This window comes from Triplophysa rosa, linkage group LG2 (genome assembly GCF_024868665.1).
Source record: "Triplophysa rosa linkage group LG2, Trosa_1v2, whole genome shotgun sequence".
Taxonomy (NCBI): Eukaryota; Metazoa; Chordata; class Actinopteri; order Cypriniformes; family Nemacheilidae; genus Triplophysa; species Triplophysa rosa.
The window spans coordinates 34,681,529-34,698,902 of record NC_079891.1 but is presented as its reverse complement, the minus strand read 5'-3'; the positions used below and the strand labels follow the sequence as shown (position 1 = coordinate 34,698,902).

The 17,374-nt window shown below is 36.5% G+C and overlaps 1 protein-coding gene across 1 annotated transcript; it reads right to left on the bottom strand.

The window, feature by feature from the left end:
• Positions 1–6,733: 6,733 nt before the first annotated feature.
• LOC130550380 (carbonic anhydrase 4-like) lies at positions 6,734–12,872 on the bottom strand. The gene is made up of 8 exons (XM_057327834.1): positions 12,711–12,872; positions 9,683–9,715; positions 9,417–9,581; positions 9,193–9,338; positions 8,927–9,019; positions 8,780–8,846; positions 8,258–8,421; positions 6,734–7,584 (listed from the first exon to the last, which is right to left on the bottom strand). The coding sequence occupies exons 1-8, from the start codon at positions 12,835–12,837 to the stop codon at positions 7,405–7,407; spliced, it is 975 nt and encodes a 324-aa protein (XP_057183817.1). The 5' UTR covers positions 12,838–12,872; the 3' UTR covers positions 6,734–7,404.
• Between the last annotated feature and the right edge of the window lie 4,502 nt (positions 12,873–17,374).

Below are 17,374 nucleotides of genomic sequence, written 5' to 3'. Positions count from 1 at the left end.
CAACAGTCATTTAAAAATTAAAGCATGTACATAGAAAAAGCTGTAATTTAAATTATTTAACTAATCCAATTTAAAAGCTACCAATCATTAACATAATATTTACAACCCGATTCCAAAAAAGTTGGGACACTGTACAAATTGTGAATAAAAACAGAATGCAATGATGTGGAAGTTTCAAATTTCAATATTTTATTCAGAATACAACATAGATGACATATCAAATGTTTAAACTGAGAGAATGTATCATTTTAAGGGAAAAATAAGTTGATTTTAAATTTCATGGCATCAACACATCTCAAAAAAGTTGGGACAAGGCCATGTTTACCACTGTGTGGCATCCCCTCTTCTTTTTATAACAGTCTGCAAACGTCTGGGGACTGAGGAGACAAGTTGCTCAAGTTTAGGAATAGGAATGTTGTCCCATTCTTGTCTAATACAGGCTTCTAGTTGCTCGACTGTCTTAGGTCTTCTTTGTCGCATCTTCCTCTTTATGATGCGCCAAATGTTTTCTATGGGTGAAAGATCTGGACTGCAGGCTGGCCATTTCAGTACCCGGATCCTTCTTCTACGCAGCCATGATGTTGTAATTGATGCAGTATGTGGTCTGGCATTGTCATGTTGGAAAATGCAAGGTCTTCCCTGAAAGAGACGACGTCTGGATGGGAGCATATGTTGTTCTAGAACTTGGATATACCTTTCAGCATTGATGGTGCCTTTCCAGATGTGTAAGCTGCCCATGCCACACGCACTCATGCAACCCCATACCATCAGAGATGCAGGCTTCTGAACTGAGCGCTGATAACAACTTGGGTTGTCCTTGTCCTCTTTAGTCCGGATGACATGGCGTCCCAGTTTTCCAAAAAGAACTTCAAATTTTGATTCGTCTGACCACAGAACAGTTTTCCACTTTGCCACAGTCCATTTTAAATGAGCCTTGGCCCAGAGAAAACGCCTGCGCTTCTGGATCATGTTTAGATATGGCTTCTTTTTTGACCTATAGAGTTTTAGCCGGCAACGGCGAATGGCACGGTGGATTGTGTTCACCGACAATGTTTTCTGGAAGTATTCCTGAGCCCATGTTGTGATTTCCATTACAGTAGCATTCCTGTATGTGATGCAGTGCCGTCTAAGGGCCCGAAGATCACGGGCATCCAGTATGGTTTTCCGGCCTTGACCCTTACGCACAGAGATTGTTCCAGATTCTCTGAATCTTTGGATGATATTATGCACTGTAGATGATGATAACTTCAAACTCTTTGCAATTTTTCTCTGAGAAACTCCTTTCTGATATTGCTCCACTATTTTTCGCCGCAGCATTGGGGGAATTGGTGATCCTCTGCCCATCTTGACTTCTGAGAGACACTGCCACTCTGAGAGGCTCTTTTTATACCCAATCATGTTGCCAATTGACCTAATAAGTTGCAAATTGGTCCTCCAGCTGTTCCTTATATGTACATTTAACTTTTCCGGCCTCTTATTGCTACCTGTCCCAACTTTTTTGGAATGTGTAGCTCTCATGAAATCCAAAATGAGCCAATATTTGGCATGACATTTCAAAATGTCTCACTTTCAACATTTGATATGTTATCTATATTCTATTGTGAATAAAATATAAGTTTATGAGATTCGTAAATTATTGCATTCCTTTTTTATTTACAATTTGTACAGTGTCCCAACTTTTTTGGAATCGGGTTTGTACATATATCTATGTTATATGTTGATAAGGACAGTTTTGTGTAGTTTTGTCAGAGAAGTTTCTCTGGATAGCCTCAGACTTTCTGAGATCTCCTTTCCTTGCTTTGAAGCTTAGGAGTCGTAAATATCCCACGGAGAAACAAAAGGGTTATCAACACTTTCAGTGAGAGCACCAACCTAAATCCAGGCACCCCTGGAGCCAAGTTTGGCTCTGGTCTTTTGATGTTGATATCAAGAAACCAGGACAAAAGAGAGTGGAGGGGGTTTATGGCTCTTCTTTTAATGATTCCGACCATTTGACTTATGCTAAATTTCTCCAGAGCCATGTACGCACGTTTCGCAATTTGCACAGACGTCTTTTTTTTCAATGCATCTGCGATGACTCCTATAAATTGGGCGCACTCGACATCATTGCTGTACGTTGGGTTTACGTTCAAGCCATTTTTCTTCATAAGAATTATTTCGTACTTGGACTTAGTGAAGGGAAGCTCTTCTTTTGCAATATTGTAGGTAACGTTAAACTTGATTATCATCTCGGCTGATGATCTGTTTGCTGCTGCCTGCCGCTGAAGGGCAGCGGGGAGAGGGGACACTTGGGCAGTGCATTTATCGCCTAGGCTACTCGCCTCTCTCTGTCTGACTGCAGCACACGCATTTTCAAACGTACACACATGTACAGGAATATCTGGACCACGGCCAATCAGAGGGGGGTACGCCCTTCACTATCTCTGATTGGTGAATGTGTGTCTGTTGTTGAACCACACAGGAAGACTTTGAGAGTCGCGGAGACTTTTTTTTCCCTCGAACGGCTGGTTGCACCGGTGCGACCTCAGATTTTTTTTAGTCGCACCATTGAGAAGTTAGGTTGCACATGCGACCAAATCGGTCGCACTCTAGAGCCCTGAAAGGTACTGTTTATTGCGTGGTGGCAGACAACTTGGCAGCTCATGTCATGGCTTGCTTTGTTGAAAGCTTTTCAGGAGAATACTTTTGTTGATTTTGTTTGGGGAGTAGTTCGGATGTGCAGTCAAAAGAAGTTGGGTCTGGTGCATTCAGCCTCAGAAATAAAGATCTTCATAAAGATCATGTGAAAACTGCGCAGGAAAACGGCACACACTGTTGTGGAGTGAAAAGAGTCTGGGTCACAGCTCGAGATTGCCTGGCTTTGTGTGGCAGGCTCCAGGCTGGTTTGTGGGTGCAGAAGACCGCTGGTTCTTGCCTCTGACAAATCTGAAAGAGAAAAAACATAAATGAAGCAAACATAAAACTGTGTGTGCTTGATTTAAGCAGCCTGAAATGCAAGATTAGCAGCACCCCGTTTAGAAACATATGCATCCGTCTCCTCCGCCACAGACCATTTCTCTTCACCTAAATGAAAAAAGTTAAAAGTTGTATAAAAATTATTTACACATTTAATACACATTTAATTGCGGCGAAAAAATGATCAGTAATTTACATCTACATTTGTTTTTACATTAACACATTAATGTAACTCAAACAAAATTCTTTAAGACTGAAGTCAGATTAATTTTGTTTAAATTTAAATGCATTATACAACCAAAGTAATTTAAAGCAACATCAATACTTTCAGTGTAAAAATAATAGTGAAACAATAATAATAAATTATTGCGGCCATTTTTGCCATATCCAGTAAATATCCAATAAAAAATACAAACCTCAGCTGGAGTTCGGTTCGCTGTTGCCCGCAACAGTGATCTCTTTCCAAACTGTTTTTCACTTCTTCGGTTTTCGCTTTTCAAGGTTAAAGTTTACATATCTAAACTGTAAAAGTTCCTCCTTTTGGCCGGATTACGTTTCTCCATGCCATGCCATGCCATGCCAAATTTAGAGGGGCGTGATATGTAAATTACGATCGATTTCAGCCGCCGCATTTATCAAGGTACGATCATTCGTACGATGAGATTGGTGGCATACGAATGTTTGATGAATCACACGTGAACCCTGTCGTAAGGTTATTTCTGCGCACAGATCTGCGCTCATTTCTATGTTAGATTGATAAATGAGGCCCATTGTGCTTCATAATGAGAGGACTGTGTGGCTGGTACAGGGAGCACTTCAGGGCATTTGAGCTTAGTGCCTCACCAACAAGATGAGTGTTCTTTGTAGAACATGGTGCTTTAGCTGACAATTATCCATTGGTTGATTATATGATTGCTCCTTTGCGTTTGGTGACTTTGAAAAGACAAATCCACACATAGGTGGTAATATATGCTTTTATTTTCTTATTTAAAAAATGTACACTTTACAAGTTTTTTTTAGCCATTGTATTTTTATTTATTACCATACTCGCAATTAATTTCACAAACTAACTATTTTCTCCTGTTTTCCACAGTCTTACCACAATGACTTCTCCAGTCCGGCTAAGAATTATTCTTGGAGAGCAAAACTCACAAAAGGTGACAACTGGATTACGTTGAATTTAAGTAACATTATCTATTTCAGTAAACTTAAGGTTTAATGCAATGCATGCAATGTTGTTTAGTTGAATCAGATTAAGAGTCTTGTTTTTGTTTTAAATTATTATCTTGATGAAGTTACATAATGCTATAATGTATATTCTGCATTAAACCAATATATAAAAAAAAATTCTCAAATAGTTTATTCCATGAAGGCATCCAAGAACATTTTTTAATTTTATACATTTTTATTAAAAATCAGACAAAACCTACAGTTATCTTCCATAAGGAGATAATGAGTTAAGAGAACTCAACAGAAGTTCAAAGGTAAAAATGTAACCGCCCACTCCCTAACCAAAGGCAACGCTTTTCTGAATAATGGTAGCCACAAAACTCAAAAATATAACAAACTCTTCAAAACCTTAAAGATAAATGAACATTAAACAGTAACAAGTTTATTTTTACAAAAAATGCATAAGATAACACTAATTTAAGAAAAGAACTTTCAAAATGCAGTCATACACAAAGCATGCTGGGAAATATAAGTCCTCTACCCAATTGTATCTTCACACAACACAACTCCTTTATGTTGTCCCAACATGAATGGATTAAGTTATATGACTAAACATTAAAAAATCATGTTGTGACCCAATTTTCCAAAAGTTGTGTTGATTTAACTTAAGTAAGTTAAGTTAATTGGACAAGCAGCAAAAATCTTTTGAGTGTTCTAACAAACAGAAAAAGCAATGTTACTCACATACTGATCCGAATCAAAGCAATCTCCTCTGATTTTTAGACGATCTTTCTCTCCAACGTCTCTCTGCTGGAAAGTATCTCCATAGATATCTGTGAGTATCTCTGCTAAAAGCCAAGTAGTACTGCGGGTCCTAACACTGGAAAGTCTTTATAATATTAACGCAAGTCCTAGCTCCTCTTTTTGTACTGTGGTGGCCACCGTTGTGTTTGGTCTGAGAGATTCGCAACAAAATAATTTGGCATAGATTGAAAACAATCCTTTAATGTTAATCAAAACCAATTGGGTTATGTGGAGCCACTGTCTGTAATTTAATTAAGTTTAGTATCATTTTTTTCAGTGTAGGAACAGCTTTACTTTATTTGCGGTTAATCAGTCACTTATATTGATAACACAAGTTAAACACAGTTGACGTTAGTTTAACACGACTTTGAATGTGATTGGTTGATTCTGAGCATACTGACACATTCCAAATTATAAAGGGTGTGCATGCTTACGCAAACACTTTATCTCTAAATAATTCTTATTGTTTTCCATTTTAATATAGGGTATATCGCACTTCATTGAGGTGGAACGGGTTTCGACATGATTCATTTTAGTTTCATTTTATTTACATTACAAAAACCTGCCAATTTAACAGGGGTGTGTGGACTTTTACATATGCAAATGCCATTAAACAGGTTATATTGGTCTGTTGGGAATATAGGCTCCCATTTCTTTAAGCTATCTCAGTAATCTCTAGTGTTACAGTACTTTTGAATTGTTCTGTCAGCCGTAATAGAACACACGCAAGTATGTGATGTACTGGGAGTAGGTGCTGTCACATTACTACTTTTATCTTTTTGCATTGCCTGTCAGACAAGCTCTGGAGTTTGAACTCATGAATAGAAGATTTTAGGACAAAGAAGCTTTGGCAGGTGACAAAAACAACAACAGCAACAAAAAAGCAACTTGACTACTTGCACAACTAGTTATGCGTTTCATAGAATATGGCTCAGTCTCAGTTTTGATGAATTTAAGCTTTGATTTTTTTTCTTTTTCTGTTGAAGGCGATGTACCCGAGTATTTCTTCTCTTGACGCTGAAAATGTGTGCATTTAGACAATTTTTTAAACGCTAGGCTTCATAGGCAGCAACGAATAGAGCCATAGAGTCTGCAAGTTTTAGCCTGCCAAACCTGTGATACTACAGTAGAACATCCAACTGATGTTCGTACAAAGAGTGTTGATGTGCGTCTTAATTCCAACCTGATCTCACAGGAATTCGTAACGACTTTACGAGGTGGCTAATTTGTATGAATTCCTGAATCGTACAAAACCATATGATTAGAAAAAGCAATACAGAAGCTCCACTTCTAAATCTAACATCACTGGCACGAAAGCAAATCGCACTGTAATGTATGAATTCATAAGACTCTCGTAAAATAGTTACGAATTGCCCATGAGATTGTGTTGCTTAATTGACCCTTTGCAAAGCCCGCCCCCTTTTGCTATGTCCGACATCAACTATAGAGCGCTTCCACTGTACTAAAGAATATTTATCATGAAATAATAATTTCTGGAAAAAACATGACGTGTTCTTTCAGCCAAAAGCAATGAGAAAGTCTGCAATATGCATTTGAAGTATATACTGTATTCAGGTTATGAAAGTGACTCGGAATACAGTAAACAAAATAAAGATCGAAGCTCTATCCTAACGTACTGTGCTTGCTGTAACGACATAACGTCTGGATTGCGCCATTGGTTTCTGACACGTTTAGGCAACGGGTGAAACTGTGATTATGACCATAAAGATAATAAAGATCATAAAGATATTGGTCCGGTCGCCTGTCAATCAAACTCCACGCGAAGGGTCAATTCAGTAAAAAAAAAAACCTTCAACCTATTCCAGGTTCAATGTATTTTTTATTTTCACAAAGAACCAAATTTGGAACAAGCAATTCGATGGGAATTGCCATGGGAATTGCTGGGAGGCATGCTGGGAAATGCCCAGTTTCGCTAATGTTACTTTAACACTAATGTTAGTTGATTAAACAAATTAAGTAAATTGTTGAGAAAATGGTGTAGTGTTAACTTGATTAAATAAAGTACATCTTACAATCACATATTCTTATTCTGCTACAGTGCGATTATTGTTTAATGCACATGAGACCTTCAAAAACACAAATCATGTATCCTCACAAAGGACCTGCAACATTGTTTGTTGTTGAAAAATTGTTTTGTGAGTATAAGAAGTGTACAAAGAAATCAGCTGTGTTTAACATCAACATCATATGGAAAAATACTGTAAGATGTCCCTTCTTTCGAAAAGGCATGATGGTGCGTAAATGTTTTCATTTATAGGTTAATTATGTTCACTACCATTTGAAAGTTTAGAGTCGCTTATAACTTATTGATATTTTCCACATAGTATTAGAAAGATCAGCCAAAATGTAGAATAACACTTATGTAGCATAAATGTAAAAATATATTTTATTTGATCTCATGTTGGTCTGTTGTTTGGTTGAGAACTCATTGTGTTCAGTCTGGGTTGGGATGCTTTAGTATAGATGGGACAGACTGAATGTTGTAGTGATGGAGACGAAGAGAAGCACCGCGCTGGCCAGGACCGCCGGACCGCTCGACCGATAAACTGCACGTCCTCTACGAGGCTGTACGGGTCGGAATGTCGCAACCATTGGTGTCCCGTCATCGAGTTTCAGAGAAGAAAAAAACAGAAGCTGAAACAAAGGAATTACAAAGAATGTGTGAATGAGCAGTTATTATAAAGCAGCACAACAGTCAGGTGTAATGTACACAAAACAAATACAGCTGTGGAAAACATTAAGAGACCATTTCAAAATTATTCTCAGTTTTTCTGAATTTACTATTTATAGGTTTGTTTAAGTAAAATAATCGTTCTTGTTTCATTCGCTAAACTACTAACAATAGTTCTCCCAAATTTCAAATAAAAATATTGTTTCTATTTGGATAAATTTGCAGAAAATGAAAATAACAGAAAAGATGCTTTGAAGTTCATTTTCACTTTTAAGCAATACAAGTCATATTTCTACCTGTATTTAGGGAAAGGAAAAAATGTGATAACCTTGATTTTATCACAGTTTTCATGTGTCTTGTCAATCTTTCACATTGTTTTGGATGACTTGATGTCATTTTATTGAAATACAACAAACACTGGACTGGAGTGAACACAATACATCTAGAATTGCAGATTTGAATAAAACATTTGGAATGGTCTCTTAATTTTGAAATGAAGGGGAAAATAGGCGGTCCCTGTTGAACTAACTGGTAAGTTAGCGTATGATTAAAAGAATTAATGCTGTTCGGTATATGATCTAAAATTCAAAGCTTGTTCAGTAGTGTCCTCATGGACGGATTTGGATTTAGCCGTACCTGTTGTTTGCTAAGAGGAATGGGCTTTTCAAAGACAGTCCAGATCACAGATTCACTGCAGTTGGGTATGGTCAGAGAGCCGTTGTAACGGTAATAGCTGGCCAGGTTCCCCTCCGGCAGAACGAGCTGGCTGGCTGAGATGTTACGAATGGACACACTTCCACCTGCAAAAAGACGGACATGGAAAAATCGAATAAATCGTCTAAATAAATAAAAAACAGATCTATCTTCACAAGTGAGCTAGGAAAGAAATTGTTCAAAACATTAGTTACATATGATACATGTAGATTTACAAAGCCTATCCTTGGTGTCCATCCAAAACCTTCAAGACCATTTTTTGTGGTTTTGCAAAAATCTAACCATTATAAAAACGGCAAATTTGGACATTTCAAGGTTTCAGATGGACAGCAACGCTATGAGGAATTACTATTACACATAGCATTTGAATAGAATGGTGTTAACGTTGCATGAATGTGAAAGCTGTCATTTGTAATAACAATAATCATAATGTTATAGACTGACTCTTGTTCTGTATGCTCCCCAGGACATCTATGAGATTGTCGAAATTTTTGTTGGTGCTGTTTGACTCCTGTCAGAAAGAAATGACGCATTAATCGTGCGGGTTTATGAATTTCATGTTTCTTCTCGAATAGAGCGCTAATATCAAACCTCGAAGAAGAATCCAAACGCTGCAAGACCAAATGGATCTCCGAAAGCCTCTTGTAGACTATTGTATTTTTGTTTTATATGTACAATGTGAAGCTGAAGAGAGAGTTCATATATTCAAATTATAGACCTACACAAATAATGACATTTATTCATTACAATCTAAAGAATCTGTTTGATGCATTTGATATTGTGCATTTGGTAAAAAAATAGATTTAGATTACAGATTTGTCATCTAATTCATGTTTCTGTTATTGGGTTGGTCGTACCTCCATAGGATACTGTTCTCCATCGATGGTGTGTTCAGAGCCCATAACTCCATTTGCGCCCCAGTGGAGGTGAAACTGAACGGCCTTATACGTGTCTTCCAGGTTTCCGCCGGATATTGTAGCTGTGGTGTTTATAGCGACCTCAACTGGGATGGAAAAGACGACATGTCAGTATTTGCAAAGTTGTTCTTTAGCATCTGCCTGTCTTCAGTCTGTGGTCTTACTAGTGTAATTGTTTTTCTTGACGGTGCTGTCGAATACGGTCTTGTAGCCAGTAACATTGAAAGGCGTCAGACTCTTGTCCAGTTGGGTTAACTTTGTCACTATATTGATGGGCGATTGTCTGTTACTTCCACATTCTGCGTTTATATCCTTCCAGTTCTCTGGACCTTAAGGCAACATGGAGATGTCAGATTTAAATAGTTAGATGGAAATTGTTTGTTTGTTTGTTTGATGTGCTACAGCAAGTGTTGAGATGTCGAAATCTTACCTTTACAGCTCCCTTTTGTCTGGTAGCACCAATCTTAACAGAAACACAGAAGAGTCGCCGTTAGCTCACAATTTAAATGCTTTTGAATTCATTTAGGCCCATCCATTCCTGCTCCCACAATATCCACCAAAAAAAAACTATAAATATTTTACTTGCAATGACCTGCAACTTTCCACATAGAGTGCCTCAGAGATGACGTGTTTTTGTATGCAAACCCCGGAAACGAGTTAGCATTTAAAGACTTCCGGTTCCATCGCCCCAAAGTCTGTGGGTTTTTTGAATGGGTTTTTGGTAAATCGCCTGAAATAAGGTCTGTGGTTAACAAAACCTCTAAATATTTAAGTTTTAATCTATGACATAAAACACACCAGTTATAACCCGCTCGTGATTTTTTAAAGCCTTTATTGTGTCTTTAAAACGGCGGTTGCTAACAAGTTGCTAAAAGCAACTACCGCCTTTGGTGGGGACGTTAGACGTCATCGCGCATATAAATCTCACAAATAATGCAACATGGGCACAAATCATTGTTGGGGATTCATTCACGGAGTAATAACTTACAAGGGAACACGTTTTTAATAAAGTTTGAGAACGTTGTCAGAGGTTTGGTGGTGGTCACGTTGATATCGAGCGACCTTAGTGTAGTCTGTTTATAGCATCGTGTTAGCTTTTTACTTCTGACGATTGTATTTAGGCTTTAAAAATAGCAAATGTTGTGTTTATCTGTAAACATGATCTTGATAGACAAAACGTGTAAACATCATGACCCTATGTTAATCACATGTCTTAATTTCTGCGATCCTCAAAAGTCTATGGGAAAAATGCATAGGCTTTCGGTTCGGTTATTTTTTCGGGTTTCAAAAATATGTCGTCTCTGAGGCACTCCATTCACGTCCTTTTTCATTAGGTTGAGAAAAACAACACAGAAACGCTACATTTAACAAGACCTGGCCTGCGACCCAAGTCTGGTGTTTTGAGAGTCATTGCCTGTTTAGTTGTAAAAGTGTCCATTTAGTTTTGCTGTCCATCCTTAATATTCTTTTCATGTTACCAACCTCTTACACACAATGCTTCTTCTTTAAATTGGGCCACGGCGCCGCATGTAACTAAAATAAGGTGGAAAATATCTATGGCAGACATGGGGTGCAAAAACACGAAATAGCCTACATAGGAAGCAACACTGCACACTAGTAGTTAATAAATATCTTTACGTTTTAATTTGTGAGTCAAGACTCAACGCTGACAGAGATAAGTGGACGAGCCTGCTTGGTAAACTGCACGCTCGGAGCAGTCATGATGTCATAGCTCTGTGCACTCTTTAAAAAAAGGTGCTTCAAAAGGTTCTTCGATGACATAGAAGAACCTTTTGGTTCCATAAAGAACCTTTAACATCTGAAGAACCTTTCTGTCTCACAAAAGGATCTTTGTGGTGAAAAAAGGTTCTTCAGATTATAATAAAGGAAGAAAGAGATGGTTCTTCAAAGAACCGTTGACAGAATGATTCATTGTGGAACCAAACGTTGTTCTTCTATGGCATCACTGTGAAGAACCTTTTCTGCACCTTTATTTTTAATGGATGTGTGGATGCGGATACACCTGCACACCTCTGCATATGCAGACGCTACGCCAACATTTCTGCTTTCATTAAACAAAATGTAACTAAAAAACTATTTCACCCCCCCACACACACTCTCTGATTGTTTTCATTCCAATTAAATCAGTTCACCTGGGTAGGGTTTCACTTTCTCAACAAACAAAACTTTCTTATGTTGGTATTACCTACTGTAATTTGATAAGGCTTAATTAAAAAAGCTTAATGTTGTCATGCAGAAACACAACAGACTTGTTTCCCTCTGTTCTCATCTTGATGAAAAAGGCATAAAAGAACACTTGATTTCTACATTTACTCATTATTTTTCAGTAGCTGGGAACTGGAAATCCTCAGCCCAGTTTCCGCAGTTATGCAACACAAATCATTCACGTATAGTTCACTTCGAATGAACCACATAAGTTGATTAAACAAGATACAATTAAGTTTAAGAACGGCATTTAATTAACTTTGTTTTGTGTGTGGCAATATCCAAAACCCTTGTCCTTGAGGGGACATTTTTTTGTCCCCATGAGGAAACAAGCTTATAAATCATACAGAATTAACTTTTTTGAAAATCTAAAAGAGCAGACAGTTGTGTGTGATTGTTAGGTTTCGGGGGTGGGTTAGGGGTAGGGAATATGATATACTGTACAGTTTGTACAGTATAAAAACCATTGCGTCTACGGAATGTCGACATTGGAACCCCAATGGAAACCCAACATGTGTGTGTGTTCATGTTTGTATATCCCGGTGGGGACCTAAACCTGAATGCACACCAACACATGGGGACTCGTGTCACTGTGGGGTCCAAAATTGAGGTCCCCAGGGGAAAAAAAGCTTATAAATTGTACAGAACAATATTTTTTAAAAATCTAAAAATGCAAAAAGTTTTCTATGATCTTTAGGTTTAGGGGTTGGGTTAGGGGATAGGGGATAGAATATACAGTTTGTACAGTATAAAGAACATTACACCTATGGACTGTCCCCACGGAGATAATAAACCAGACATGTGTCTGTGTGTGTTGTTATCAGATATTTCCCACTAGATCAATCAGAGCTGAAAATGTTTGCAATGAAATGCCTAAAACAATCACAGACTCAGAATTCAGAGGGATTTGATTTGTTTATTATTATTATACATTAATTTGAAGAGCGTGAATTTTCTTTAAATTACAATGATAAAACTGATCAATGGCTTTGACTGCTGACCTTTAAATGCACTTTAGCTATTAAATGTATTGTTATTAATTACTCCATCAAATATAGATATATTTGTCATTTTTTGTAGTGCCATGAACAATTAAAATGTGGCATACAAAGCAACAAAGAAGTTGACATTTTCTGCATTTGTACAGAAACTGCAATAAATCTAATGAATTTAGAGTGCATTCAGAATGAATTAAATGAATGCAAACACATTTGCATCATCATTGGACTCACCTGCACTGCTGGATAAATGCAGAAGGAATGACAGAAGATAAAGTGAAATCAGACTCTTCATTGTGACTGACTGTCCTGTGATTCCAGCGATGAAAGCAAATGTGACCCTCTGAGAGTCTGATGTCATCTTATGCTTTAATATATCTGTATACAGACAGGCCAGCTCCTCCCTCACACTTATATTGAAAGCATCACCCACACCTGTTATATCACGGTATCGATGACACACTTATTAAACCATGTAAAAAAAATGATGTCAATATGACTAACAGCTGTCTGTCTGTCATCTCTTTTATTAAACATATTCCTAAAAGATGTCCAGCCAAGTCTGAGGTGCTTAAAGTTGTTGTAGCTATATGATATTCCACATCAGGAAACTCTTTCTTAACAAAATATTTTTTTTAAACTGGGGTTTCATTCTAGTCCCGTATTTTATGGAAAGAGAGATTTATTTGTCTTGGCCAGGATTTGAACCATCACCCTAAATGTACAGTAATAGTCAATGTGAAGAAAAGAGAGGTTTTATTGACACCTAGCGGTGGATGAAGCAAAGACAGCACAATAAACAGCAGTAGTCGCTTGTAATATTATTGTGTGTTTTTATGACCTAAAAAAGATTGATTATTTAATTCAGACATTGCATGTTAGGTCACTCGAAGTTTTGGTAGATTACCTTGCCCTCGTGACAAAAAAATGCATCGTCGGATGCTATCAAATAAGTAGACGATGCAGATCATGAGACAAAACGATTATTGATGATGGTGGTGATAATGCAAAGATATGCAAAAAATCTGGAAATGGCGGAAATCGTGCACTGTTTTGTGATTTAATCTCTTCTGTCAGGTCAGATCAAGTTAACACACAAGGTAACGTTAGCTGATATATGCGTTTTCATTTAACCCTATAGGCTATTGAATGAGCGATATTTGATCGTGAGATTTCTTTCCTTTACCTGAGGAAGATTACTTTACATTAGAACAGATGATGTCAACTGGTTTGACCATGTAACTATCTCACGGGCGTTTTCAGGTTATTAAGTTTAGTAACGTTAGCTACGTGTGGACTTCTTTTTTTTATCATTTCGCTTAAGTCGTATATAAAATATATTTAATGCGACTTATCTACGTTGCTCTAATTAAATATATTTTGTCACCTTTTTTGACACTTTTGTAACATAATCGATATATTTTTTTATTCCAGTAAGGAAAGCAGATTGGCATTAATGAAAAAGTTTAACATTTATATATAAAAAAGAAACGCTCTGCCTGTAAACTTTTTTAAGGGATTTCAAACTTTATTGCACTGGCAACTGAGTAGCTATTATAGCCTTTCGTTGCATTCTTTCCATTATTCCTTATTATACTTTTATTGAATATTATAACATAGAGAAAATGTCTGTCTGTCGTCTTTTTTATTGAACGTATACACGTTTTGAGTGAAATAGGCCTATTGATATTATCTTGAAGAGGTTTTGATCTGAAGTAGCTGCTTAAATCTCTGAAACTAGTTTCAAAGACAACATATAATTGTGCAGATATAAACTCCTGTTTTATTACAAACTAAAGTTTTGTTTAATAAAAAAGTCTTTGAAATAGATGACTTTGACTGAATAATGAAAAAAGAGCAAGAGCACAGAATCTCCTTTAATATTGTTGAAGCATCTCAGTGTGAAACCTCAAGAAGCTGCATGATATAATGTCTATTATTTCTGCAAATTTTTAGAAAAAAATGACTTCTCTGAAGATGCTAAAAGATTCATTTTTTGGTTTCGATTTTTTAGTCACGACATAATAGGGTATTATCGTTCCCAATAGGCGATGTGAAGAAAAGAGATGTGTTTTATTGACAGCACAATAAACAGTAGTCGCTTGAAATTCTAATATAATTATGTATTTGTTGATAGCCTGTTTTATATTAGGCTACCTAAAAAAGATTGATTATTTTATTCAGACATTGCATGTTGTTCGGTTACCTCATGACAAAAACAATTAACGTTACGCCTATGCAGATCGTGAAACAATAAGATCGATGATGGTGGTGATAATGCAAGGAAATGCAAAAAATCCGGAAATGTCGGAAACCGTGAACTGTTTTGTGATTTAATCTCTGTTGTCATGTCAGATCAGATCAGATCAAGATAACAGATGCTAAGGTAATATAGCCTACGGTTTAGTTTAACCCTATAGGCTATTAAATGGGCAATGTTTGGATATTGTGATCTATTTCCTTTAATACCTGAGAAAGATTAGTTTACAAAGATTTTATTTATTTATTTGTTCATTTATTTATTAGATATTATTTATTATAATGATCTTGCTTGGTCTATAAACACCATGCACTGTGCTGTGTTTCACCTTTCTGTGCTTTTCTTATTTGCTCCTGTAAAGCTGCTTTGGAACAATGCACATTGTGAAAAACGCTATATAAATAAAATTGAATTGAATTGAACAAGAACAGATGATCTCAACTGGTTTGAGCATGTAACTATCTCACGGGAATTACGTTTTCAGGTTATGAAGTTTATAGTTGTTACGTGAGGACTTATTTTTATTTTGTTTAGTTTGGCTAAAGTCGTAGACCTATGTTGTTATAAAATACGCGTATTTTTAAAACCATTGCTAAAATTAAACATATTTAGCCTACTTCTGTCAAATAATAGATCATATATATTGTTTTTATTTTATTAAGGATGAGGAATTGGTATTAATGGAAAATGTAAACATTTATAAAAAATACTATTATATTGTTGCAGCTTTTACATTACTCCTTATTATACAGAGAATAATTATTTATTATTTAATAAAAAATCAACTCAGCTGCCCTGAACTTCCGCCCTGCGCGTGACGTCACTGTGCTTTATGCCGCTTCACTGACTAAGAAATTTCAAGAGGATTTAAACTGAAGTTAACAGTTTGAAAAGTGAGTAAATAATACTTGTAAAACAAGTTTTAAGCTACATTCTGTTTTAAATTAGTAAGCACAGAAGCAAGAGAGAAAGTTTCACCGCCAGTGGGAGACAGACACCATGTTTCTCCTCATTCGATCAGATCGTGACAAAACTTTCATTTATCATAACACACACAAATTATTGGACTTTGTTTCAAAATATACACGCACGTATACAAAAGAGTGCAAAGTTATTTCAGGGAAGAAATTATTTGAATGTTTTAATTTCGTGTTTATATTTCACTAGTCAACATCATCATCATTGTCAGACCTGCAGCGCTCCTGGCGGTTATATTTCGTTACTGCAGCTTCACTGATGCTACAAAATAAGATGATTTCTGCAAAATGTTCAACTTTAGGGTAAGTTCCTACTAGGTTTGTGTTTAACTAGTAAAGTTCCCTTAACATGGTGAACAAACACTGCTGCCAAACCACTTTTTTAAAGCTAATGATCGAATTTATTCTTTATATTATAGGCCTTTGATACTTAAATGAAACACAACTGAGAACTCCATCAAATCTGTGCATGTATGCAAATAATTACTGATGCACAATCCATTATGCTGAGAAACAGTTTTGAGTTGATTTAGATGTTAGTGGCCTGAAGAGTAGTTTTTTAAATACATCATCTTAAACAGTTGTGTATGTAAAACAATCGCTTGAAATAGTGTTGAAAAGTTTATTTAGATGAGGGAATCATTTATTTCATCACTTATATAATTCTAGACCTGCGTAAGTTTCTTTGTGGAAGTGAATTACAGAGAAATGTTGCTTGTATAGGCTTCATACAATAGCTCCAAATGTTTAAAAATTACCATTTTAATGGATAGTCAGTTTAACACAAGGGGTCCGTATGACGTGGTTGATGTTGGATGTGAACAGTATTAGCACAGTATGTCAAGGAGTGAAGTGGTCAAAGGCGGAATTATGAGTCAACAATTTTATACTACAAAATTGTGGCGCTTTTGCTATTTTTTTCATGACTTTTCTATTTGCGTTCCTTGGACGAAAGAAGGTTAAATGGTATAAGGGAGAGTAAATTTCATCATATTTATAATGAGTAAACAATGAATATGAATGAATTATTTTTTAATTATAAGTCAGAGTAGAGCCCTCTGTTGGTCATTTAGAGGAATGGCAGAGTCTCCCAGTGTCAGAGACACAGTCATTGTTTGTGTTTCAGTGAGGTCACCTCCTCTGAAATACTAAATAAACAGTTGAAATCATGTCAGACAAATGCTAAATTAATTTCCTGTGTTTCCCAGCAGAGCTAATGAAAGTCTCATTCGTTATACATCCCTCGTTATACAATAGTTTTTTGACCGCTGACTATATGCAGGGTCAAAGCTTGGAATGAAGGTCCCCCGGAATCTATATTGCTCTGGGCCCCTTCATGTGAATATTAATAGAATTGTTTTTGTCCCCTAGAATTAATCTCACACCCAAAGATGATGTGAATGGTGTCTTATATGATGTCTGTTCTGACAGTCTTTCTTCTCAGGTGGCCTTTCACACATTTACTGTGTTATTACTGCAGTGCTTTCATTTACACGAAAAACATAATGTATTCGTGCGGAATGTTAAAGACACATTGCAGACTCATTTATGTAAATGTGTTCTCATGAAATCGGAGGTAATCCTTATAAAACCTCATTAAACTTGCATTCAAACACATTCACTCAGGAGTCAGCGAGAATAACAGCGTTAGGAAGTACAAT